Genomic DNA, 22,702 nt, shown 5'->3' with positions numbered 1-22,702 from the left:
GTGGCATGCCCGAGGGCTGCCCAGACCCTTGGCCCCTCACCAGAGCCTCTCCTACTCCGCTCACGCAGCAGGGAGCCGGGGGAAACCAAAGGGGAGGGAACACCAGCCCTCAGCCGGGAGGAGTGGGGTCAGCAGTGGGGATGCCAGGGAGACGGGTAGCGCCTCAGCTGGCACACGGCTCAAGGCCAGGACGCCCGCTCAGAAGCGCCTTGGACCTGACACACCGGCCAGGGACACACTTTATCATTTTATTCACTTTCTCTTTTTGAAAATAAGAAACATACAATATACACTTTCTATTCATATATATTAGCTGTAGTCGCCGCAGGGTCAATCACGCCCTGGCCACGGGAGGCAGTTTGCGATCCTGACCTTGCGGAGGGAAAGAAGCGGCGGTGACTGCCAAAAGCAGAATCTCTTTATTATCAAACAGAGAGACGGGCAACCTAGTGCCAGGGGAGGGTGCCGGGCAACCCAGGCGGGAAGCGGCCTGTCCTGCAGCCCCAGCCCCGTCTCGCCGAGGACACGGAGGTACGAGCAGTGACCGTCCTCAGGTGGCATGGCTGCTGGGGCTCTGCCTGCAGTGCTGGGTGGCGGGGCAGTTCTGCCCTCTGCCCTGGACCCCAACTTCTGACAGGGCAGCTCCCTGGCGTCCAGGACCCTCCCCACACACCCACATGGAGGTGGCGGGGAGGCCCTTAACAGCATCCAAGATACTGGGCAGCGGCTGCCCCCTAGGAGCCGGGGACAGGCCCGCCTCGCCAGCACGGGAGGGGAGAGGCTCGCGACCCGCCCAGCTCCTGTCCCACTCTGGCTGCCTTTGGTCCCTCCCACCTGGCCCCAGGTCAGCAGCAATGGAGGGGGAGGCAACCAGCATGGGGTACAGAGATTTCACCCAGGAGGGTCCACCTGCCCTAGGATCGTGCAGCCAGGAGAGGGGAGCCCCTAGGTGACCTGCCCAGCCCCGCTCATGAGGTGCTGCCACCCCAGGGCTCCTTGACAGGGCTGGCAGAGGCTGGGGTGGGCGCTGTTGGGCCTCAGTTCTTGAGGATGGTCTCGTAGGCCTGGTACACGTGCTGGGACACCTCTGGTGCTCGACACTTCAGGGATAGCTGCAGGGGAGAGGCCAGGACAGTGCTCAGTCCTGGGGCTCCTCTTCAGAGGGACCGGGAGAGCGTAAGGTGCACACGCAGCCTGGTGGCTGCTGAGCGGGCAGAGGGGAGGCATTGCAGCCAGCAGGAAGCCATGCACTTGCAGCCTGCACCCCTGCTGTCAGCCCCAGGAGAGCCCACCGCCAGGCCATGCGAGGCGCAAGCAGGAGGCGGCCGGGAGCACGGGCCCCGCAGCCCGGGAGGTCTGGGGTCCTCAGGGTGAGGCTGCGGGCCGAGGGCAGGAGGGAGCAGTGGGCAGAGGGTGTATTCTAGAGACTCTCGAGCGCTGGCTGAGACTAGGCCTGGAGAGTGCAGGCCGGGGGAGAGGCCGCCCCACACAGCCCTGGGCCTCCCTGCAGGGCCGTGCACGCAGTGTGTGGCCCTGGCTGGAGAGCACAGGCGCGGGGGCCTGTGTGCCCATCTGCCGTGGGAGGAGCAGGAGAGGGTGTGGACAATATGGCTGGGAGGATGGGGAGGAAGAGAAAGGCAGTCTGCTAACCTCCAGGTCCTGTCCCACGGCACCAGCAGGGAGGTGGACAGCAGCAACCGAACACGGAGACAGAAATTACCACCACCGGAGGCCGCCGCAGCCCTCCCCAGAGCGGCCACCACGGGGTGCGGGGAGAAGCAAAGCCTGGGGCTCTGGCGCTGGAGCAGCGGTGCCCCACAGAAGCCACGAGGCTGGAGTTAGCGTTCTCAGGCGCTCACACACCAGGAGGGCCAGAGTGCCCGTGCCCAGCGCCACCACCTCCCAGCCTGGGGCCTCATCTGGACCACTTGGGGGCTGAATTGGAATGTCCTGAAGGGCCCTTTCAGAACAGAACTGACTGGCATTCTCCCTAGGCTCGGAGGGGCCGCCTGGCCGGGGTTGGGGCTCACCGTGAGGCTGGGGCTGCCGGGCTGGACCCGCAGCTCCGCCAGCACCCAGATGCCGTTGGTCAGCTTCAGGGACTGGTACAGCATGTCCTGGCCCTCCACGTTCCTCTTGGCCACGGTGAAGATGTTGCTGCTCTGTAGCCTGCTGCTCGCGGCCTCTGTGGGGTCAGGGGCCGTGCCCGGCGTCAGCAATGGCAGGCTGTACAGTGATGGCCGTGCACCCCTGGGGCTGGCTTGGGGCTTTTGGAAGTCCTCACCTGCGTTGAGGGGACAGTCTCTAATCTGGAACTGGGTTTCATTCTCATTGGGAATGTCTTTCCACGTGGCCAGGAACATCTGCCGGTCTGCAGGGCGAGGTGAGAGATGGGGCCCTAATAATCCTTTGCGGGGCCCTCAACAGGAGGTGGCGGAAGTGGGTCTGGCCTTTAATGTGCCACCTGAGGATGGGCGCTAGCTCCTCCACAACCCTGCTCAGCTCAGAGAGAAGGCCCCCGGGCAGCTGCCAGATACCCCCAAGTCCCCACCTCTCCTTCCCTCCGCATCCCCACAGCTGCGCTCTGCTCCTCTGGCCCTGAACGGCCACTGTGTGTGTGGCTGGGGGTTAAACCCAGGGGCATTCTACCTCTGAGCTACACCCCAGCCCTATTTTTTATTTTGAAACGAGGTCTCACTGAGTTGCAAAGGGCCTAAGTAGCTGAGGCTGTCCAGGAACTGTGATCCTCCTGTCTCAGCCTCCCAAATAATGGGATTACAAGCGTGTGCCACCACGCCCAGCCGAATGGCCACTTCTTAGCCACAGCCAGGGCTGCTGTGGTGAGACGGGGACTCAGTGCAGGTGGGCGGGGCTGAGCCTCCCTGCGCGGGGCCCACGAGGCAGAGGGCACCAGGCATGAGGCATGCCCAGGTCCTGCCAGCGGTGCGATGAGGCTGAGGAGCAAGCCAGGGAGCTGTGAGCGGGACAGCTGCGCCGCGGCGAGGCCCGGCCCTGGTGCGCCCCGCGGCTCAGGCCCCGCTGGTTGCATGACTCACCCATCTTCCCGTCCTCCACAAAGAGGATGTGCAGTGGGTACAAGGTGCTGAAGTAGAAGACATCGATGTTGTTCTTCACCGCCACCTAGGCATGGGGCCCGTCAGGCCTGGCTCCACAGCCGCCTGAGGCCCCGCAGGACTGCCCCGGGCCCTGCCCACCCTCTGCCAGGCTAGGGTCCCTCCCTGGGGCCAGGGGCAGGTGGGCCTCGCTGGGACACACCTGGAGGTTGTTCAGAGGCTCCATCTTCATGACGGAGCCCACCGTGTTGAGAGGCAAGGAAATCTCCACGGTCTGGTTGGGGCTGAGTGGCGCGTGCACCTGGAGGGGAGCGGCGGGGGCCAGGCCAAAGCTGGGGAGAGAGAAGCCCCCGCGGGGACGGCAGGGGAGCGGGTGCTGACACGGGATAGGTGGGCTCTTCCCCAAGCTGGCCTCTCCCTGGACGCCCCCCCCCCCCCCGTGGCGGTGGCAGCCTGGACGGGAGCCCTGGAGACCATGTGCCCCGCCTGGCTGTGGCCAAAGCCCAGCTCTGCTCCTTCTCTGCTCTGGTCCTGAGAGGTGCAGCCCAGCCCAGCCCTGAAGAGCTCCACTTGATACAGGGGCCGGGACTGCACTAACTTAACTGTGGCCGCCCAAGTCTGCTGCCAAGGCCCACCTCCCAGGAGGCTGGACCCAAAGCAAGCCCAGACTTCCTTGTGCTGGACAGGCCAGGTCACGTGGGGCCACAGATTCAGCCTCCCAAATAATGCCAAATAAAGCCCTGCTTCTCTGAAGCGCAGCATGTGGGCATGAGCCCCAGTTAGGAAGAGCCCCTCACGTGAGGATGCGCCACAGGCTCCTGAAGTTAGGCGAGTCGTATGGACGGGACCTGGACTGAGCGCTCTGTGGGCTCAGGCTGGGTGTGTGCCAGCATGCCAAACCTATCCTCGCAAAGCCAAGGACGGGGACGTGGGGCCTCAGGAGGACAGGCCCACGTCCAGCCCTCCATGTCAACTGGACCTCTAAGTATCCGCACCTGGCCCCAGCTGTGCTCTCTACCCACGAGGACAGTCAAACTTGCCTAGACCCAGCGGACAGTCCTGTGGGGACCCTAGGCTACAGGGTGCCTCGGCCCCGCGGGCTTTCCTGGGAGTTCCACCACAGCCAGCTGCGTGGCCCTAGGCAAGGTGCCCTCTATCCCCAGGTACCGCGACCAGTTAAACAGGGGAAATGACATCACGTTTACTGGGCGGCGGGTGGTGCCACTGAGACAACACGTGCTACCCCGGAAGGGCTGAGTGCATGGTAGGTTTGCCCCGAGCCATGGTTGGGACCACCCCCAGCAGCTGGGAGAGCCTCCAGGGCTCCGGGGTCCCCTGGGGAGTGGCAGGGCTGCCCAGCGTCTGGCTGCCAGGGGTCGGGCCGGGCTCTCCAAGGGGGCAGCCCCTTCAGTCAACTTCTTAGAGGCTCAGTTTGCTCATCACTGGAGCCGCTCAGGAAGAGGGATCATCAGGAGGGGCTGCGTGGGTCCCCAGAGAGCCCTGGCCTAGCTGGCCTGGCGGGTGAGGGGCCTGGGCAGCCGCCATCGCTCCAGAGGCCCTGGCTATCTGACCTGGGGCCATTCCCCACCTGTCTTCTTGGTGGCCCTGACACAGGAGGCACCAGAGCCCGGAGAGGCCTGCGATCCAAGCCACAGGCTGGCTGGGGCTAGAGGAGGGACATGCCCTTCCCACCTGGGCTGGCGCTGTGGAGCCCTGTCAAGTGGCCACTGGGGAAAGGCCACTGCAGTCAAGAGCCTTGGCCTGAGCCCTGCCCGCAGGCCGGTGTGGACTCTCGGCTGGCCTGGGAGCTCACCTGTTGCGATTAAACTGGATGGCAAAGTCCGTCATGACCTGCAGGGCTTTGTTGGTCAGCTGCAGGTCCATGGAGATGGAGCCCACCTGGCGGGTGAAGGTGCCCGAGATCTCCAGCCCCTTGGCCTTCATGGCTGGGAGCCAGACCTGCAGACAGAGGGCAGGGCAGGGCTGGTGGATGCCTTTTCCCAGCAGCCCACATGGGGCTCCTTTTCCTTTTTCCTGAATGTCCCTCCCAGATCAACCATGCCTGCCCTCACCACTAAGGAACCACCAGGTATCTTTTTCTCTCTTTGTGGTACAGGAATTAAACTCAGGGACAGTCTACCTCCATGCTGCACCCCCAGCCCTTTTTATTTTGAAACAGGGTCTCACTAAGTTGCTGGGCTGGCCTCAAACCTGTGATCCTCCTGTCTCAGCCTTCCAAGTTCTGGGATTACTGACATGCACCACCACACCCAGCCATAACCAGGTATCTCAGAGTGAGCCGATCCCGCGCCCCACCTAGGGCTGGCCACCGTGCGGCCACCAGACAGTCAGGGATGGAGCAGCACTTGGTGTGCTCAAGGACGACCGGGTCTTCAGAGGTCAGAGAAGTAAACACGCAGGAAGCAGGGCCGAGGGAGGCAGCGAGACAGGCCCGCCAGCCTCCTGACAAATCAAGGACGTGGCATCCTGGACCCTGGCCAGCGTCTGAGTCTGCCCTGGCCGTCACAGCCTGTCCTCCCTGCATGAGGCTGCCTGACCAAGGACAGTGCCCAAAGGGCCTCCTACTTGACGGGCCATCGCTGCTTGGCGACCTTGCCAACAGTCTCAGCCCAAGAGCTGCCCGCCTCCAGGCCCTCGTGGCCCCGTGACAGAGGCGGGTGAAGGCGGCCTGTGCGCCCGCCTGTCCTGCTCGGGGCCTGGAGGGAAGGGCTTTGCTCTTATCTTCTCATCCTGGTTCAGTCTGGCGTGGAGCTGATGTCCAGGGCGCAGGCACAGGACGCACAGCAGGGGTTACAGCCCTGCCTGCGAAGGCATCGCCGCTGTCGCCCTGTGGACACGAGCAGATCCTCTAGGGCTGCCAGTCCCCTTGGGTGACTCACTGGCCCCTCGTGTCAAGAGGCTCCGGTCGAGCTGGGCGTGGTGGCGCACACTTGTCATCCCAGAATTCGGGAGGCTGAGACAGGAGGATCTGGGGTCGTGGACAGCCTCAGCTACTTAGTGAGGCCCTCTGCAACTCAGTGAGACCCTGTTTCAAAATGAAGAATAAAAAATAGGGCTGGGAGAGTAGCTCTGAGGTAAAATGCCCCTGGGTTCCATCCCCAGTGCCTAAAAAAAAAAAAAAAAAAAAAAAAAAGTCTCCAGTCCCAGCAAATCTCCCTGGCAGCCGTGCGGCCCAAGTCTGGCCAATGCCACTTCCTACACCTGCCTGCGGGCCTCCACTCCTGCTCCAGGGACCCGCCTAGGCCTGTGCTGCCGCCCTCCCCAGATCCCCTCCCTGGGTGCCGGCGCCATCAGGCAGCGCCCCATTGCCTTTCTCAGCAGCCAGAGGCGGCTTGTAAAATGCAAGTGTGTTCATGGCGTCCTGGAACACACCTTTCAATCTTGCAGTGCTGCCTCCACGCCCGGGCCCAATCCAGGCGAGACCCCACACCATCAGTCTCTGCTTGGAAGCCCCCACCTCACCTGGCCGGCCCTCTGCATTATGCCCTGGAGACGTGGGCTGGGCACCTGCCTTGGTTCCCAGCTGACTGGCATCAGGGAGCAGGGAGAGCCCTGCCCTGGCCCAGGCTGGCGCCCGCCCCGCCTACCCACCAGGCCCTGGTTCTCTCTCCCCACCTCTCCCTCTTTTCTATCTTTCTATGCGTCGTCACTGGGGTAGTGAGCGCTAGGCAAGCTGGTATCACCAAGCTACACTCCCAGCCATTTTTTTAAAAATATTTTTTCCTTTGGTATTAGGAATTGAAACCAGAAGCTTTCTACCTCTGATCTACACCCTCAGCCATATTTTATTTTTTATTTTGAGACAGGGTCTCACTAAGTTGCAGAGGGCCTCACAAAGTTGTTGAGGCTGGCTAAAAACCTGGGATCCTCCCGTCTCAGCCTCCTAAGTACTAGGATCAAAAACATGGGCCACCAAACCCGGTACTCCTAGATCTTTTTATTTTTACATTGAAGCAGGGTCTTGCTAAGTTGCTGAAGCTGGTCCTGACCTGCAATCCTTCTGTCTCCCCCTCCTGAGTACTGGGATTATAGGTGTGCACCACCATGCCAGCCAGCTCATGGTTTTACGTTGCTGGTAGCTGTGGGTGCTGGTAGAAGCAGCACCGCCGGGCCAAGTCATCCCATCCTGCCTCCCCTGAGACACTGGGCTCCCATGGGTGTAGGCCGGCGTGTGCCTTAGTCCACAGCACCCATGCTGTGTTCTCTGGTCCTGTGGATGATTAGCAACCCGGGATGTTAAGGCCTGTGCAGACAGGGTTAAGGAGCAGTCACAAAGATGTGTCCCCGTCCTGAGCTCAGTTCCAGGCACTGTCCCTCCCAGCACTGTCTATGGCAGAGGCGCGTGGATTTCTCAGCTGTGCGCTGGGAGGACAGCATGAGGCACAGGGGACGCGTGGGAGGGTGTGTGGACGGCTGGCACATTGCCTGCTGCGCACTGACACTCGGCAGAGCTGCTGTCCCGGAGGCTCTTGGGAGCCAGACTGTGCGGGGGTGGCCTGGGGTCCTGGCGCCACCACGGCAGGCACAGCTAGCACCTCCCTGTCCCCTAAAGCCACCTGCAGAGTGCTCCAGGGAGGGTAGCTCCGTGGTGGTGGGGATCTGACGCTGACCATGTGGTCCACCTGGGCTCTCCTGGCTCCAGGACCCCTATCCTCACACCCTGAGCTCAGGACCCCGTGTCCATCTCATCTCAGCACCGCCTGTCGCCTGGTTGCTCAAGTCAGAACATCCTGGGGCGCTCCAGCCCATCCCCCACAAGCTCCTGTCCCTGCCCGGCGCCAGCAGTGCCCTGCCAGTCTCTTTGGGCTCCACAGCCAGAGCCGCTCCTAAGTGCAAATCAGGCTCAGTGCTCAGCTCAACCCGTTCAACGGCTCTCACTGGACTCAGCTGGCCCCGGGACCGCGCCCTTCTATGCGAATCTCTGGTCTAGCTAGGGGTCCCAGGGTGCTGCTACGCTGGGTAGCAGAGTGGGTACTTGCAGGGCATCTCCAGGTGGAACAATGTCTCGTGGGCTGGAATCAAGAATGCTGAACATTCTGCCACACGGACAACTGTTCCCACAACAAGCAACTGTCTGTATTTGTGGAGCATTTTCTGCATGATGTGTGAGCACTTGTGTGTATGTACTCACATGTATGTACATAAGTACACACACACACACACACACACACACACGCTGAAATTCCCAGGAGTGTGAGCCAAGGGGAGCCTGCTCTTTGTCTCATTCAGAACTCAACTGGAAATCAGTGACTGTCTCAGAAACGCACAGCACGGTGGTCACAGCATGCGCGGTGCCCAAGCTGTCACACCACGCGCTGCTGTCCAACCTCGGCCCATGTCTGGGGCCAGCAGCGAGCGGGCCTAGGCGCTTGCAACACCGAGACACACTGGTGTCCTCTTGCCTTTGTCTTCCTTATGCAGTGATGGCATCTGTTTTTTAAATTCTACATGCAGGCAGGCTGTGCCATCCACCGATTTTCTTTGGGGTAAAGAAGGGGACAATGTAAAATGTCCTTCATAGCCGAGATGCTGGGTCTCATGGTGCCCAGAGGCGGCCAGGTGTGCTCAGCTAACCCCGGCTGGCCTGTGCGCAGCCAGCCCTGCTCTGGGAAGCCTCCACACCCGTGGGCTCCCACGCCGGCTTCTCTCAGCAGCGCTGGCTTGAGCCAACTCCCTGACAGGGGCCGCTGAGGGAGCCACGCGCCAGACTCCAACTTCTCCTTCCCGCCCCGAGGGAGGCGAGGCACTTACTGCTTTGGGAGCCACGTAGAACCCTGACAGGGTGCCCACACCACTGGTCAGGTCAAAGAGGTCACTCAGGCCACTGCTGGTGGGTGCTCCTAGCCTCGCTGGTACTGCTGCTGCTGGGGGAGGCCCAAAGCTGGTGTCTCCAATCTGGAAAGGAAGAGGAAGGGTCAGAGGCAGGCACCAGAGGTAGGGCCCTGAGGGGCGTGGAGTGCTTGGGAACAGTGGGGGTGGGCGAGATGGGCTCCGAGTGGGCAGAAGGGAGGCCAAGTCTGCCCGTGCCCTGCAAGCCTGAATCTTAGAGGTGACCTGTGAAGGACTCAGCCCAGGGACGGGAGGGACCCCACGCACTACCGGGCTTGCTGTGCTCAGCAGGCCACAGCTCTCGTCCAGGAGAGGCACTGTGGGGACCGAGGGGGCCTGCAACCCTCTGGACAACAAAGCAGTCTGTCATGGGCGGAGAGAACGGAGCGAAGAATTCACGGGTATAGGGCCCAGTAGCAACTGGATGCCGGGAGATCAAAGCAGAGGCTGCTGGAACACCACACAGGGCTCGGCATGGGAGGACTGCTATGCCATCGCCCGCCCCTTGGGATGCTGGGCCAGAGCTCGGAGGAGGATCAGCAGGAACGAAGGCTTGGTGACACGGGGGTGAACCGTACCCCTTCAGGCTCATCCCCCATCTCCCAGCGGAAGCAGGCAGGGTGAAGAGAACAGGCAGCGACATGCAGACAGAAAAGCCAAGAAGGACGACATAGAGAGACAAGAGAGAGGGAGAGAGAGATTAGTCAACTGTGGCCCAAGATAAGCTTGGTTTGAGGCCCTGGCTCTGGCCCTCGGGAGGGCATGCCCCCGCAGCCTCGCCCGCCACCCTGGCTTCCTGTGCCACAGCCCTTCCTGCCCTGGCCCCACCGGGGCTGACGGCCTGACTCCTGTCTGCACTGTAACCCTGTGCACCTGAGCTGGGTCTGGGAGACTCAGCTGCCCACACATGGCCCCGAGGCTGCCTGAAGCAGCCCTGGGGAGACGCCAGACCACAGAGGGCAAGTCTGTCCTGAGCTCTCTGGAGCCTTTCCCGAGAGGCCTGGCTGGGCTGCAGACCCCGACTGGCATAGCCTTATGGTGAGTGGACACCGGTCTGGTTGCTCGAACGCAGGACATCCCCATAGGACAAAGCCAACTGCAGACAGAACTGAAGGAAGGGGCCAGGATGGCCCTGAGCAGGCCAGCCAGGGAGTCAAGCTGGCCTCTGCACTTAGTAGCAGAAAGCAGCCGGGTCTTCTCAGCTCACCTCCTCTTCAGCAGGGAGCGACACGCTCACCCACGTGACACAGGCAAGGACTGGCGAGTGCCAGGCGGAGCAGGCGATGAAGAACACTGCCACCACCACCCCTGGGGCCCAGGACATACCAGGCTGTCAAGGCCACCGCCAAGAAGGTCCACAGCTCCCATCTGCACTGAGGAGGCGGCCAGCGGTGGGCCGCTCACTGGGGGCCCGAGGTCCAGGTTGAGGAGGTCGCCCAGCAGGTCGCCCTGGGTGGGGATGACATCTGGCTGCTCGCCAGCGGGGGCTCCAGTAGGGGCCGTCTCAGGGCTCTCCGTGCTCTCGCTCCTGCTAGACACAGAAGGGAGGTCAGCCAGCGGTGCTAGGCCTCCCGGGACGTCTCCTTGCTGTCCTCGTGGACCCTCCGCCGCCCCATTTGCAGGTTTGACCCATCTTTGAGGCTCTCCACAGGTGTGAGGGAAAGGGGAGGCCATCTGTGTTTACTCTGTGGCCTGCGCTAAGGAGGGAACTAGATTCCTGTCCTCGAGGACACCGTCATCAGACCAGACCAGCCACCCGGAGGCAGCAGAAGAGGGGGAGAACATGGCTCTGGGGGCAGACAGCTGGGTCTGAGCCTTAGCTCTGCTAATGGTGGGGTCCTGCAGGTCAAGCTCTCCGGGCCTACTGTCCCCTCTGCTAAACGGGGCCATTTTCTCTTAGATGCTAACGGATCAAATGAGGCCATCCAGCGCACACCTGGATGTGCTGGGTAGAAGGTCACTAGAATCATGCTTTGCCTCAAGACTCAGGCCTTGCCGGGGAAGCCGCACAAGGCCGGAGTGCCTGTGCCACAGGACAGAGGGAGCAGGCGGGAGGCACAGTCCATGACCGGCCGTACTCACGAGGCGGTGCGGGGTGGCAGGCTCTTGTGCACCACACCCCGGCCCCCCTCCACAAAGGCGCTGGGTGGCTTATGGTAGACGGAGGCCAGGGTGCCGATGTAGCAGATAAGCTCGTCCAGCAGTGTGGGCTCAATGAGGTCCGTCTCTTCAGAGATGAGAGGCTTCTCGGCCAACACCACTTCCTTGGCAGCCACGGGGTCCGTGGAGAGCAGGCGCCAGTAGATGTAGCCACGGTCCCGCAGGTCTGGGTTATCTGAGTCCTTGAGTGGGGGGAGAAGGCCATGAAGCTCCTCCCCACGCGAGGCCAGGAGACGCTCCTGCAGCCAGCATCTGGGTGTGGTCACAGGGCTGGCAGCGGCAGCAATCCTGAGCGCGTCCTGAGCCTATGTCTGACTGCTTCAGTGGACACATCCCGGCCCCGGCTCGCCCCTGTAGTTCTCCCTCTTGCCCCCGCAGGCCCTGAGCATGCCTGTCTCCATTTCCCCCTGCCATACGAGTCTGCCTGAAAACACCCTGCTGCCCCAGACTCCCTCTCCCCCCATTTGTAGTCTGTCTCAGCTTCACTTTGAGACTCCGGGTGCCCTGAAGGGAGGGTCTTCGGATTACTCTGGGGCCACACTCCCAGGGGTAAGACTGACTCCCAGGCCTGGCTTCTGGGACCGATGCTCCCCCTTGCTGCAGCGAGGCTGTGAGGGCCCAGTGGGGAGGCTGGGTACACACCTGGGTGGCCAAACTGAGGACCTGCTGCACCAGCTCTTGGGTCTCTGTTGGCTTCTTCAGGAAGAGCTTCACAATGGCTGTCAGCAGCTGCAGCTGGACCTGCAGGGGGGACAGAGGGAAGAATGCGGGGCTTCACTTGGGAAACCAAATAATGGTTTGGGAGGACAAGGGGTTCAAAGTCCCTGGAAACCAAGAACGGCTTTTGCAGGTTTGGGGATGGCCACGAGATAGGCTAGTGCAGCAGGGCGCTGATGCTGCTGAGGGGCATAGCCCTGTGTCAATCTCAGGAAAGAGCTGGGCACTGTACTACTGCTGCCCAGGCAGGCTCCTCGACACCTGTCAGAGCCTCAGGTCCATAGGACCACAGAGGCTCGCAGCTTCAAGGGGCGGTATGTGGTCGGATGTGGCGGTGCATGCTGTAATCCCAGTACGCGGGAGGCTGATACAGGAGGACTTCCGGTTGGAGGTCAGTTTTAGCAACTTAATGAGACGAGACCACAAGAAAAAGTAAAATAGGGCTGGGATGTAGCTCAGAGGCAGAATGCCCCTCAGCTCAATCTCTAGTGACCCCCCAAAAAAGGGCAGCACACGTGGCTGGTATGCTTCAAGGGACTGACAAGGGCAGCGATGGTGCCATCAAGGCCCCGGTGGTAAGCCGGGCTGTCACGGAAGAACGGAGTACCTCCACCAGCCTTTCTTTCACTTGGAATCCTCTTGCCACCCGCAGATCTCGTGCCGACAACCACCCCCAGGCCCAGTTGCTGCATCTCCTCCCACACCCCACCGTGCCAGAAGGCGGGCTGTCCCGTGGTGCTGAGCTCCCCTGGCCAGGGCCACCGCTGTATGTCTAGTACCGCCGAGTCTGCTGCCTGATGTACGGCAGGCATCTAGACTCTCGCTGACTGAAAATGCATTCATACGAAGCCAGTTCACTACACATGGTCCTTCCTTAGCCTCAGCTCACTACTGCCAGCCCTGGGATCAGAGGGCAGCCTGAGGAAATGCCAAAGAAAGGTCTCTGGCGGGAAGGTGGGCGGAGCGATGCTGGCTGCATCTCTTGGAGCTGTCCAGCAGGAGGGTGCAGGTAGACACAAACAGCTTAATTACCTAGTACACAGGGCAGGTGACTGCAGGGGCAGAATGGGGGGCTGCGGCGCGCTCCTGGGATTCAGCACCCAATATCCTTGCGATATGGAAATCGCCAATAAAAGGCCCCCAAATGCAAAAAACAGGTGTATTCTGCCTCTGAGCTACACCTCCAGCCCTATTTTACTCTTTTATTTGGAACCGGTCTCAATAGGTTGCGGAGGGCCTTGCTAAGTAGCTAAGACTGGCAGAACACCTGTGATCCTCCTGTTTCAGCCTCCCAAGTAGTGAGGTCACAAGTGTGGGCCACTAGGCTCTTCTGAACCTTTTCAATTGTTTTTGTTGTTGTTGCAGGACTGGGGATAACAACCTCAGTCTACCTCTGAGCTACACCCCCAGCCCAATTTTTTATTCTTTACTTTGAAACAGGATCTCACTGAGTTGCAAATGGCCTAAGTAGCTGAGGCTGGCCATGAACCGTGATCCTGTCTCAGCCTCCCCAATGTTGGGATTAGAAGCATGCAGCACCACGCCCAGCTCTGAATCTTTTCAATTTTGAACAAAGTCAATTGATTACCTACCCAAAGAAAAGACAAAGTTAAACCCAGAGACTTGCCCATCTTCCACGCACAGCAGCATGGCCTGTCTCCCATATCTTCCGTGGCTAAGGAAAAGGGGCCGCAGGAGCCCTGCGAGCCAGTGTCTACACTGCGATGCAGTGAGGGGAGGGCTAGGGCAGGGGGAGCTGCCAGCCGTCGCGCACTGACCACGAAGGCTCACCTGGGTGCTCTCGTCGTGGAAGCCCTCAAGGAAGCTCTCCAGCAGCTCGTCTGCATTGTCAATCCGTTCGGCGTACTCGCCTACGATCCAGATCATGGCCGCCCGGGCCTCGGGCTCGTCCAGGGAGTCCAGGTTCTCGCACAGTGTGGCGATGACACTCTCATACCTGGGAGAGCAGGGCACCGTCAGCGTGTGACACTGAGAAAGCCTGCGCCAGACGGGCGGTGGCCACGGGACAGGCGCAGCCAGGAACCCCGAGAGGTGGGCTCCCTTCTGTCCCTTCTGGTACTGGGGATTGAACACAGGGGTGCTCTACCACTAAGCTATATCCCAAGACCTTTTATTTTGTTTTATAGTGTGTGTGTGTGTGTGTGTGTGTGTGTGTGTCTATGTGTGTGTGTGTATGTGTGGTAGGGATAGAACCCAGGGGCAGTCTACCTCTGAGCTACACCTTAGCCCTGTTTTTTTTTTACTTTTACTTTGAAACGGGCTCACTGAGTTACAAGGGGTCTCACTAAGTAGTTGAGGCTGTCTGCAAATCACGATCCTCCTGTCTCAGCCTCCCAAATGCTGGGATTACAAGCCTGTGCCACCACACCCAGCTCCTTCTATTTTGAGAAAAGGCCTATGTTGCTTGGGCTGCCCTTAAACTTGTGATTCTCTTGCCTCAGCTCTGGGATTTGAGTTTTTTTTGGTGTGTGTGTGTGTGTGGTACTGGGGATGGAACCCAAGGGCATTCTACCTCCAAGCTACACCCCTCAGCCCTATTTTTTATTCTTTATTTTGAAACAGGGTCTCACTGAGTTGCAAAGGGCCTCACTAAGTAGTAGCTGAGGCTGTCCACGAACCACGATCCTCTTGTCTCAGCCTCCCAAATGCCAGGATTACAAGTGTGCACCACCATACTCAGCAGGATTTGAGTTTTATCTGCTACATGGTAGCTCTTATTTTGGCCTTGGGGAGCAGAGGAGGGCCAGCTCAGGGATAAAAGAAAAAACAAGAGACAAAAGGAAGCAAGGAGGAGGGAGGCCCCTCATGGGCCCCACACAGCCGACTGTCCTCACTGGGTGACGCGAGGACCTACTTGTTGGGGTACTTGCGGAAGATGTCCTTAATGACCACGATGGCTTCCTGGACCACATAGTTGACCTTAGTCTGGATCAGATCCAGCAGTGTGCTCACGCAGCGTTCTGCAGATTGCTGTGGGAGGAAGAGGACGAGGGTCTGGGTAAGGTCCCCGGACCCCTTTCCAACAGAGCTGCCATGACCCCGCCTGAACCACGGAGCCTAGGTCACTAGTCACCCCCTTCCTCATCACAGCGCAAAAACAGAACTCCCTGCTAACGGGGTGGGTGACAAGTGGAGAACAAGCGCTAATCACGGCCAAGCAGACAAGCGCGACTGGAGAACAGGCGCTAATCATGGCTGGGGCTGGCACGGCCAAGCAGACAGGCGCGACTGGAGAACAGGCAGCGCTCCCGGAGCGGGAGGTCCCTGGAGCTCTTCCAGGCTGAGCGGCAAGGCAGAGTGACTCCACCTCAGCCTGACCAACTGCTCTTACTTTTTTTGGGGGAAAAAAAAAAAAAAAGGACTTTGTGGCCCAAAGCACTCATGAGGTTTCTGTGTGGGCCAGCCTTGTGGGCAGGGCTTCTGGGGTGGCATCACAAGCACCAAAGGGAAAAGCCTTACAACGCCTCACGGGTCAGGGCTGTCCCGGGATCTGCCGGGCCCAAGAGGACTCATTTAAGGGCAGTCTAGCTCTGGGTCAAGGAACACCTCCCTCAGTAGGGAAGGGGAGGAGTGAAGTCCCAGGACACGGGGTATGGAGCAGCCTGGGGGATTGGAGCCTCTGGGCACCTGCACCAGGATATACCGAAGCAGCTAACTGGCAGAGCCCCTGCTCCGAAGCTCCGTGGGAAGAAGCTAAGTCTCCCAGGGCCCCAGCTCCTACGGCTGCAGGAGAACGCTGATTATTAACTTCATCCACATCAACCCTGGTGACCCGGGGGTCTCCTGAGACACAGTGGCGGGCAGATTCTGCAGCGTCAGCCCGGTGGCAGCTCCCCACCTCTCCCCCAGCCCAGGAAGGGTCTCAGGGCCTCCTCACCTCCACCTTGATGGCGCAGCGGCCGATGGCGCGCACGGCCTTCCGTACAAAATCCACATCCACTTCCGTCGCATACTCTTTCAGCTCGGCCAACACCTGGGACCCAAACCAGACCCTCTTAGAACACTGCTGGGCTGCAGAATGCAGGGCCCCAGAGGAATGGATTCTCCTCCTACTCCAGGGGGACTATGCGGTGCTCCCAAAGGGGAGGCCGGGAATGACTAAACGGACGGCTGGACAATAATTGGTTTAGGACCATCTAGGTAATACTACCATTGTTTTGTCTGTGTGTGTGATATAGAAGTTGAATTCAGGGCCTCACATGCTAGGTAACTGCTTTATCAGTGGGCTAGACCTCCAAACCTTTTATTATTTTTATTTTGAGAAAGGGTCTCACTAAGTTGCCCAGGCTGGCTCTGAACTTACGATCTTCCTGCTTCAGTCTCCCAAGTAGCTGGGATTGTAAGCATGTACCACTATGCCTGTCTTGGAAAAACATGTTCAGTTTTAATTTTTTGGGCAGTATTGTGGACTGAACCCAGGGGCACTCTATCACTGAACTATATGGCTGAACCCAGGATCTCAATAAGATGCCAAAATGGTTTTGAACTTGCAATCCTCCTGCCTCAGGAAAACATTCTTTCTCTTTTTCTTTTGAGGTACCAGGGACTGAACGCAGGGGCCTTCTACCTCCAAGCTGCACCCTCATCCCTATTTTTCATCTTTTTTTTTTTTTTTTTTGCGGGTCTGGGGGTGGAACCCAGGGGGATTCGACCTCTGAGCTGCACCTCCTGCCCTGTTTTTTTTTTTTTTTGGCGGGTGTGGGGATGGGATCCAGGGGCATTTGACCTCTGAGCTACACCCCCTGCCCTATTTTTATTCTTTATTTTGAAACAGGGTCTTACTAAGTTACAGAGGGCCTCACTAAGTAGCTGAAGCTGTCCATGAACCGCGATCCTCCTGTCTCAGCCTCCCGAATGCTAGGATTACAAGCGTGTGCCACCACGCCCGGCTTCCTGCCCTATTTTTTATTCTTTATTTTGAAACCGGGTCTCACTGAGTTGCAGAGGGCCTCACTAAGTAGCTGAGGCTGTCCACAAACCACGATCCGATCCTCCAGTCTCAGCCTCCCAAATGCTGGGATTATAAGCATGCTTATATTCTTTATTTTGAAATAGGGTCTCACTAAGTAGCTGAGGCTGGCTTTGAACCTGAAATCCTCCTGTCTCCGCCTCCCTAGTACTGGGATTACAAGCATGTACTGTCACACCTGGCTCTTTCTTTCCTTTTTTTTTTTTTTTTTTTTTTTTTTGCGTGTGGTTCTGGGAATTAAACCCAGGGGCATTCTATCTCTGAAAGTCAGCCATGGTGGAATGTCTGTAATTCCAGTACTTGGGAGGCTGAGAAAGAAGGATCTCATGTTTGAGGGCAGCCTCAGCAACATAGCAAGCTTCTTAGCAACCAAGTGAGACCCTGTTTCCAAACTAAGAATAATAAGGGCAAGGCTAGCTTAAAGGTAGAATGGTAGGAAAGGTAGAAAAAAAAAAGCTGGGTGTGGTGGCACACCTGTAATCCAAGTACTTGGGAGGCTGAGACAGGAGGGTCACAGGTTCATAGCCAGCCTCAGCAACATAGAAAGACTCTTAGCAATCTAAGGAGACCCTGTTTCTAAATAAGAAATAAAATCGGAGCCAGGCGTGGTGGTGCACACTTGATATCCCCGCGCTTGGGAGCCAGAGACAGGAGGATCGTACAGGTTTGAAGTCAGCCTTGCTGGCTTAAGAGACCCTGTTTCCAAATTTAAAAAATAGAAAAATAGCCGGGCGTGATGGCGCACGCTTGTAATCCCGCTTGGGAGGCAGAGACAGGAGGATCTCGCAGGTTCGAAGCCAGGTGTGCTGGCATAAGAGATCCTGCTTCAAAAATAAAAAATAGGTCTGGGAGTGTAGTCCAGAGGTAGAAGGGCTTCCAGGAACCTCAGTACCACCGGAAAAAAAAAAAAAAAAAAAAAAGGTCTGGGAGTGTAGCCCAGAGGTAGAAGGGCTCCATCCCCAGTACCACCAAGGGGGGGAAAATCAGGCTAGGGGTATGGCTCTAAGGTAGAACGTCTCTTGCCTCTGGATTCAATACACACACACACACACACACACACACACACACACACACACACACACACGAAAACAGGGTCTCATATTCTGCTAAATATCGAACCCCTGTGATCTCTGGTCTTCTTTTTATTTATTTATTTTTGTGGTACTGGGGATGGAACACAGGGGCCTTCTCCTTCCAGGCTATACCCCCCAGACATGTTTTTATTTTTTATTTGGAAACAAGATCTTGCTAAGTTGTTGAGGCTGGCTTTGAACCTGTGATCCTTCTGTTGTAGCCTCCCAAGAATTGGGATTACAAGTGTGTGGCACCACCCCCAGTGTTCCTTCAGTCTTCTTACTGGTATCATAGATAGGCATATGCCGCTGTGTTGCGCCCAGTTGAGAACGTTCTTTAGTCATAAAAGTACTAGTTTTTTTTTTTTTTTAAACAGAACTCTAGGCCCCACGCTAAACACTCTCCATAAGATGAACTATGACTGTAAGAACGATGAGTTGGCCCAGAGACCAAAGCCAGTGGGCAACAGAGATGAACCGCATGCCTGGACCACTGCCCTGCTCACCTGGGCGATGTTGGCCTGTGAGGCCAAGCGGATCATGATATCCAGCTTCTCCAGTTTCACGTAGATGGGGTCATTGTACTTCACGAAGAAGACCTTCATCTCATGCTTCAGGATCTCAGGCCTGGAGGCAGGACAGATGCCCAGAGAGCAAAAAGCAAGGCACAAGCCCTGTGAGAAAACCCTCCACATCTACTGGGACCTTTCTGGGATTGGAGGTGGAGCCTGACATCCAGGGAAGCAGAGCCCCACCGGGGCTGCGTGTTCCTAGGCAGAGGGCCCACTGACAGTCTGGGCGAGGTTCTGCCTGGCTACTGCCCACACGATCACATCTCAGGAAGGGAGGAGGGAGTGCAGCGAGACACAGTTCACATTCGAGGGCAGCAGGCAAAGGGCGAGGGCTCCAATGTCAGCTTGTGACCTTGGGCCTGTTTCCTCACCTGTGAAATGGGAATGACCCTGTATAGGAAAGTGTTACCACAATAGGCCTGGATCTGCTAATCCTAGAAAGGCCTGGCGTATCATGACAGACTTCTGGAGCATTTGCCTTGTTCTTTGAATCACGGTGGCTGACTGTACCTTGACTATCTGTACAGTGTGTGTGTGTGGAGGGGGGTTGGGAGGGATTGAACCCATGGGCATTCGACCTCCAAGCCACACCCTCAGTCCTATTTTAGTTATTTATTTTTTAATTTTTTTAATGGGACCCAGGGGCATTTGGCTTTCAAGCTATACCCCCACTCTGTTTTTTTTTTTTAATTCTTTATTTTGAAACAGGGTCTCACTAAGTAGCTGAGGCTGTCCGCGAACTGCGATCCTCAGGTCTCGGCCTCCCGAATGCTGGGATTACAAATGTGCACCACCATGCCTGGCCCTATTTTATTTTTTACTTTGAAACAGGGTCTCACTAGGTTGCTAGGGCTAGCCTCGAAACTGTGCTCTTTCTGTCTCAGCTTCCCAAGTACTGGGATTACAAGGTGTGTGCCACTATACCTGGCTAACAATGTTTTAGGCTCAACGTTTGCATTCCGTCTTGGAACTGGACACTTTGGTGGCTTCCCCCAGTAAAAACCATGGGTGCTCAAGGCTGCCCTGGGCAGAAAACCCCCACACGCTCCTGTACTTTGTTGCTGGGGGAGGAGCAGGGTCTGTGGGGCACCCGAGGTAGAAGGGACCAGGCAGAAGCCTTCTGTGGATCCCCCACTCCGTCTCTGCCCTCATGATCCAGCTGCACTGCTCCAATACACCTCAGCCAGGAGAACAACCGTATGTTGCATCCTGTGGGACTTGCTGGTAACCCCCACCCCCACCCCGTGAGGAGCCTGTCGCGCTCCAGGACCACAGGCTGGGGAGCGAGAGGATGGTCTCTGCATCAGGACTTGGTAAAAGTTGCCTGACCATGCTTCAGGGCAGGGCCAGGTCACGCCCGAGCAGCATGGACAACTTCTTAAGAGATTTACCATGTTAAATATAGCTCAGCAAGCTTTCCTGCTGATCTGGATCTACAAGTCCCCATGCCTTATTAAATCCAGTGCCCCAAGGGCAGTGGTGTGTCAGACCTACACTGCAACGTGGAGGCTAGACACCTGGACAGCGGTCCCCAGCACCTCCCAGATCTTCAGGATGTCCCAGTCCTACCAGTACCTCTGGGCCCGAGAGCGTACTGAGAGCCAGGCTGAAGCCACAACAAGGAGGTGTGCCGACCCCAGGAGGTCCTGCTCTCTGGAGCCCTGCAGTCGGCAGCGGGCCAGCTGAGGTTTCTGCTGAGTCCCGAGTGCCGAGTGAACCATAGACCAAAAAGGCAAGCGGACTCGGGGCCGAGCCTAACCCTAGGCAGGGCTCCCTCCCTCCAAACCCCTCCGAGAGCCCGCAGACCCAGCGCTGGCCAGGCTGTCCCAGCCCTGCCCGCCCAGGGGCTGCCCCTTCCCGTGGGAGCCGTGGACACGTTCACGGGCGGCGGGGACACAGGCCACGTGGCACTGATGGTGTCACTCTGCCGCCCCCAGGCCGCAGGGCTGCCAAGTCCCAGGGCTCCTCACTGTGCCAGTCCTCCAGCCTCAGTGAATGCCAGAGCTCTGGACTCTGCCTCCAGGAATAACGGGACCACACTCCTACACCCACTCCTGAAAGGGTTTTTTTGCAGTACTGGGGATGGAAACCAGGGGCACTCTACCTCCAAGCTACACCCCCGGCCCTATTTTTTATTCTTTATTTTGAAACAGGGTCTCACTGAGTTGTTAAGGGCTTCTGTAAGTAACTGAAGCTGTCCAAGAACCGCTATCCTCCAGTCTCAGCCTCCTAAATGCTGGAATTACAAGCGTGTGCCGCCATGCCCGGCATCCTGAAAGGTTTTGTGGGCTGGGAGAAGCCCCACAGTAAAACCTCTGTATGTGTGATACTAGGGATTGAACTCAGGGTTGTCCTACCTCTGAGCTATACCACAGACCTATTTTTTATTTTAAAATGGGGTCTCGAAGCCGGGCATGGTGGTATACCCTTGTAATGCCAGTATCTGGGAGGCTGAGACGAGAGGATGGCAGGTTTGTGGCCAGCCTCAGCTACTTAGTGAGGCCCTCTGCAACTAAGACCCTGTTTCAAAATAAAGAATATAAAAGAGGAGTCAAGCATGGTGGTGCATACTTGTAACAATGCCCCTGAATTCCATCCCCAGTACCAAAAAAAAAAAAAAAGGGCTGGGGAGTGTAGCTCAGATGTAGAATGCCCTGAGTTCACTGAGTGTGGTGGCACACACTAGTAATCCCAGCATTTGGGAGGCTGAAACAGGAGGACTGCGGTTCAAAGACAACTTCTGCTACTTAGTGAGGCCCTTTGCAACTTGAAACAGTGAGACCCTGTTTCAAAAATAAAGAATAAAAAAAATAGGGCTGAGAGTATAACTCAGAGAATGCCCATGGTTTCCATCACCAATACAGAACAAACAAACAAAAAAACCCTGGGTTCAATCCCTAGCACTGTCTTCCCAAATTAATTAATTGATTAAAATATTAAAATAAGCCAGGCGTGGTGGCGCACGCTTGTAATCCCCACGCTTGGGAGGTGGAGAAAGGAGGATGGCGCAGGTTCGAAGCCAGCCTCACTGGCTTAAGAGACCCTGTTTCCAAATAAAATATAAAATAGGTCTAGAAGTGTAGCACGGAGGTAGAAGGATTCCATCCCCAGTACCACAAAAAATAAAAATAAAGTAAAATAAAATAAAATGGGGTCTCTCCAAGTTGCAGGGACTGGCTTGAATTTGTAACCCTCCTGTCTCAGCTTTCTACAGCTAGCCCCAGGCTAATCTTTACCTAACCTGCGCCCTGAGGCTGAACTGGGCTTCTCAACCTTGGCACTGTTGACATTTTGAGCCAAAAGGTCTCTTGTTGTGGGGAACCACCCATCAGTGTAGTGCCCACCACCGCAATCCTCCTGTCTCAGCCTCCCAAGGGCAGGGATTACAAGTGTGTGCCACCATGCCCAGCAAGCGGCCTCCACTCTAACAACCACTTCTGACGCAGCGGGGTGAAGGTGTCCTGGTGGAGGATCCCGGGGTAAGGCGTCCTGAGAGGAGCCCGTGCCCAGCGCTGCACACGCACAGGTGGAGGCTCGGTACCTCTTCTGCACGATGAGGTTGATGTTGCGCAGAGCCACGTACTGCAGCTCCGGCTCGGCCGACAGCAGCGTGACCAGTGGCGGGGCCAGCTTCTTGAGCAGCGTGCCGTAGTAGTCCAGGTCCTTGGACAGCATCTCCATGAACTTCATGAGCACCTTCACGGCGGACAGCACCACGGCGGAGTTGGCGTGGGACAGCCGAGGCGTGACCCGCTCACAGATGCTGCGGGCCAGCCGTGCCGGTGGGGAAGAGAAGCAGACATGGGGATGCGTCCTGTATCTGGTCAGCAAAGCAACTCGCCTTCTGGGGTAGATCTAGCTCGTGGCCTGCTGCCTGCTAACTGGCCAGGCTCCAGCCACCCTGGGCCTCAGTTTCCTCCTCTACACAGCTATATGCCTGCTTCACAGGGCTGCTGGCTTTAAGTGAGATAATGCACGTAAAGATTCATCACAGTGCTTGGTACGTAGTTAATGCTCACCAATGGTCAGGTCCCTCCCCTCCCCTACTGCCAGGGCATTCAAATAGGGCAGGACTGCGTTACGAGTCGAGAGCCAGGCGAGGCCAGTGGGTGACCTGCAATATTCCCTCCACCTTTCTAGCCACATCCCCCCATTTTCAAGACGGTAGGTGAAGATGAGACATCTGCCAGAGAATTGCTTTCAAGACTATCTAATGTCTGAAAAGCCCCCAGCAAAGCCAGGCACACAGTGAGAATTCAGGGAATT

General features: G+C 57.6%; 1 protein-coding gene across 4 annotated transcripts in view; it reads right to left on the bottom strand.

Annotated features, from left to right (window-relative positions):
- Positions 1-1,037: 1,037 nt before the first annotated feature.
- The window catches only part of AP1B1 (adaptor related protein complex 1 subunit beta 1), a gene marked incomplete at both ends in the record, with an annotated part of 35,826 nt that continues 14,161 nt past the window's right edge, over positions 1,038-22,702 (bottom strand). The window contains 16 exons of one of the 4 annotated variants that reach the window (XM_080717323.1): positions 1,038-1,112; positions 2,031-2,185; positions 2,285-2,371; positions 3,057-3,141; positions 3,277-3,406; positions 4,888-5,033; positions 8,847-8,990; positions 9,503-9,523; positions 10,251-10,452; positions 11,007-11,266; positions 11,727-11,825; positions 13,593-13,758; positions 14,677-14,792; positions 15,700-15,795; positions 18,371-18,491; positions 21,978-22,199. In XM_080717323.1, coding sequence (XP_080573449.1) covers positions 1,038-1,112; positions 2,031-2,185; positions 2,285-2,371; positions 3,057-3,141; positions 3,277-3,406; positions 4,888-5,033; positions 8,847-8,990; positions 9,503-9,523; positions 10,251-10,452; positions 11,007-11,266; positions 11,727-11,825; positions 13,593-13,758; positions 14,677-14,792; positions 15,700-15,795; positions 18,371-18,491; positions 21,978-22,199 — 2,125 coding nt within the window. The remainder of the gene's footprint in view (positions 1,113-2,030; positions 2,186-2,284; positions 2,372-3,056; positions 3,142-3,276; positions 3,407-4,887; positions 5,034-8,846; positions 8,991-9,502; positions 9,524-10,250; positions 10,453-11,006; positions 11,267-11,726; positions 11,826-13,592; positions 13,759-14,676; positions 14,793-15,699; positions 15,796-18,370; positions 18,492-21,977; positions 22,200-22,702) is intronic. The other 3 variants (XM_080717324.1, XM_080717325.1, XM_080717326.1) reach the window with 3 other exon arrangements.

The sequence above is a fragment of the Muscardinus avellanarius genome (assembly GCF_963383645.1).
Source record: "Muscardinus avellanarius genome assembly, chromosome: 21".
Taxonomy (NCBI): domain Eukaryota; kingdom Metazoa; phylum Chordata; class Mammalia; order Rodentia; family Gliridae; genus Muscardinus; species Muscardinus avellanarius.
This window is presented reverse-complemented; position numbering and strand designations above follow the sequence as displayed.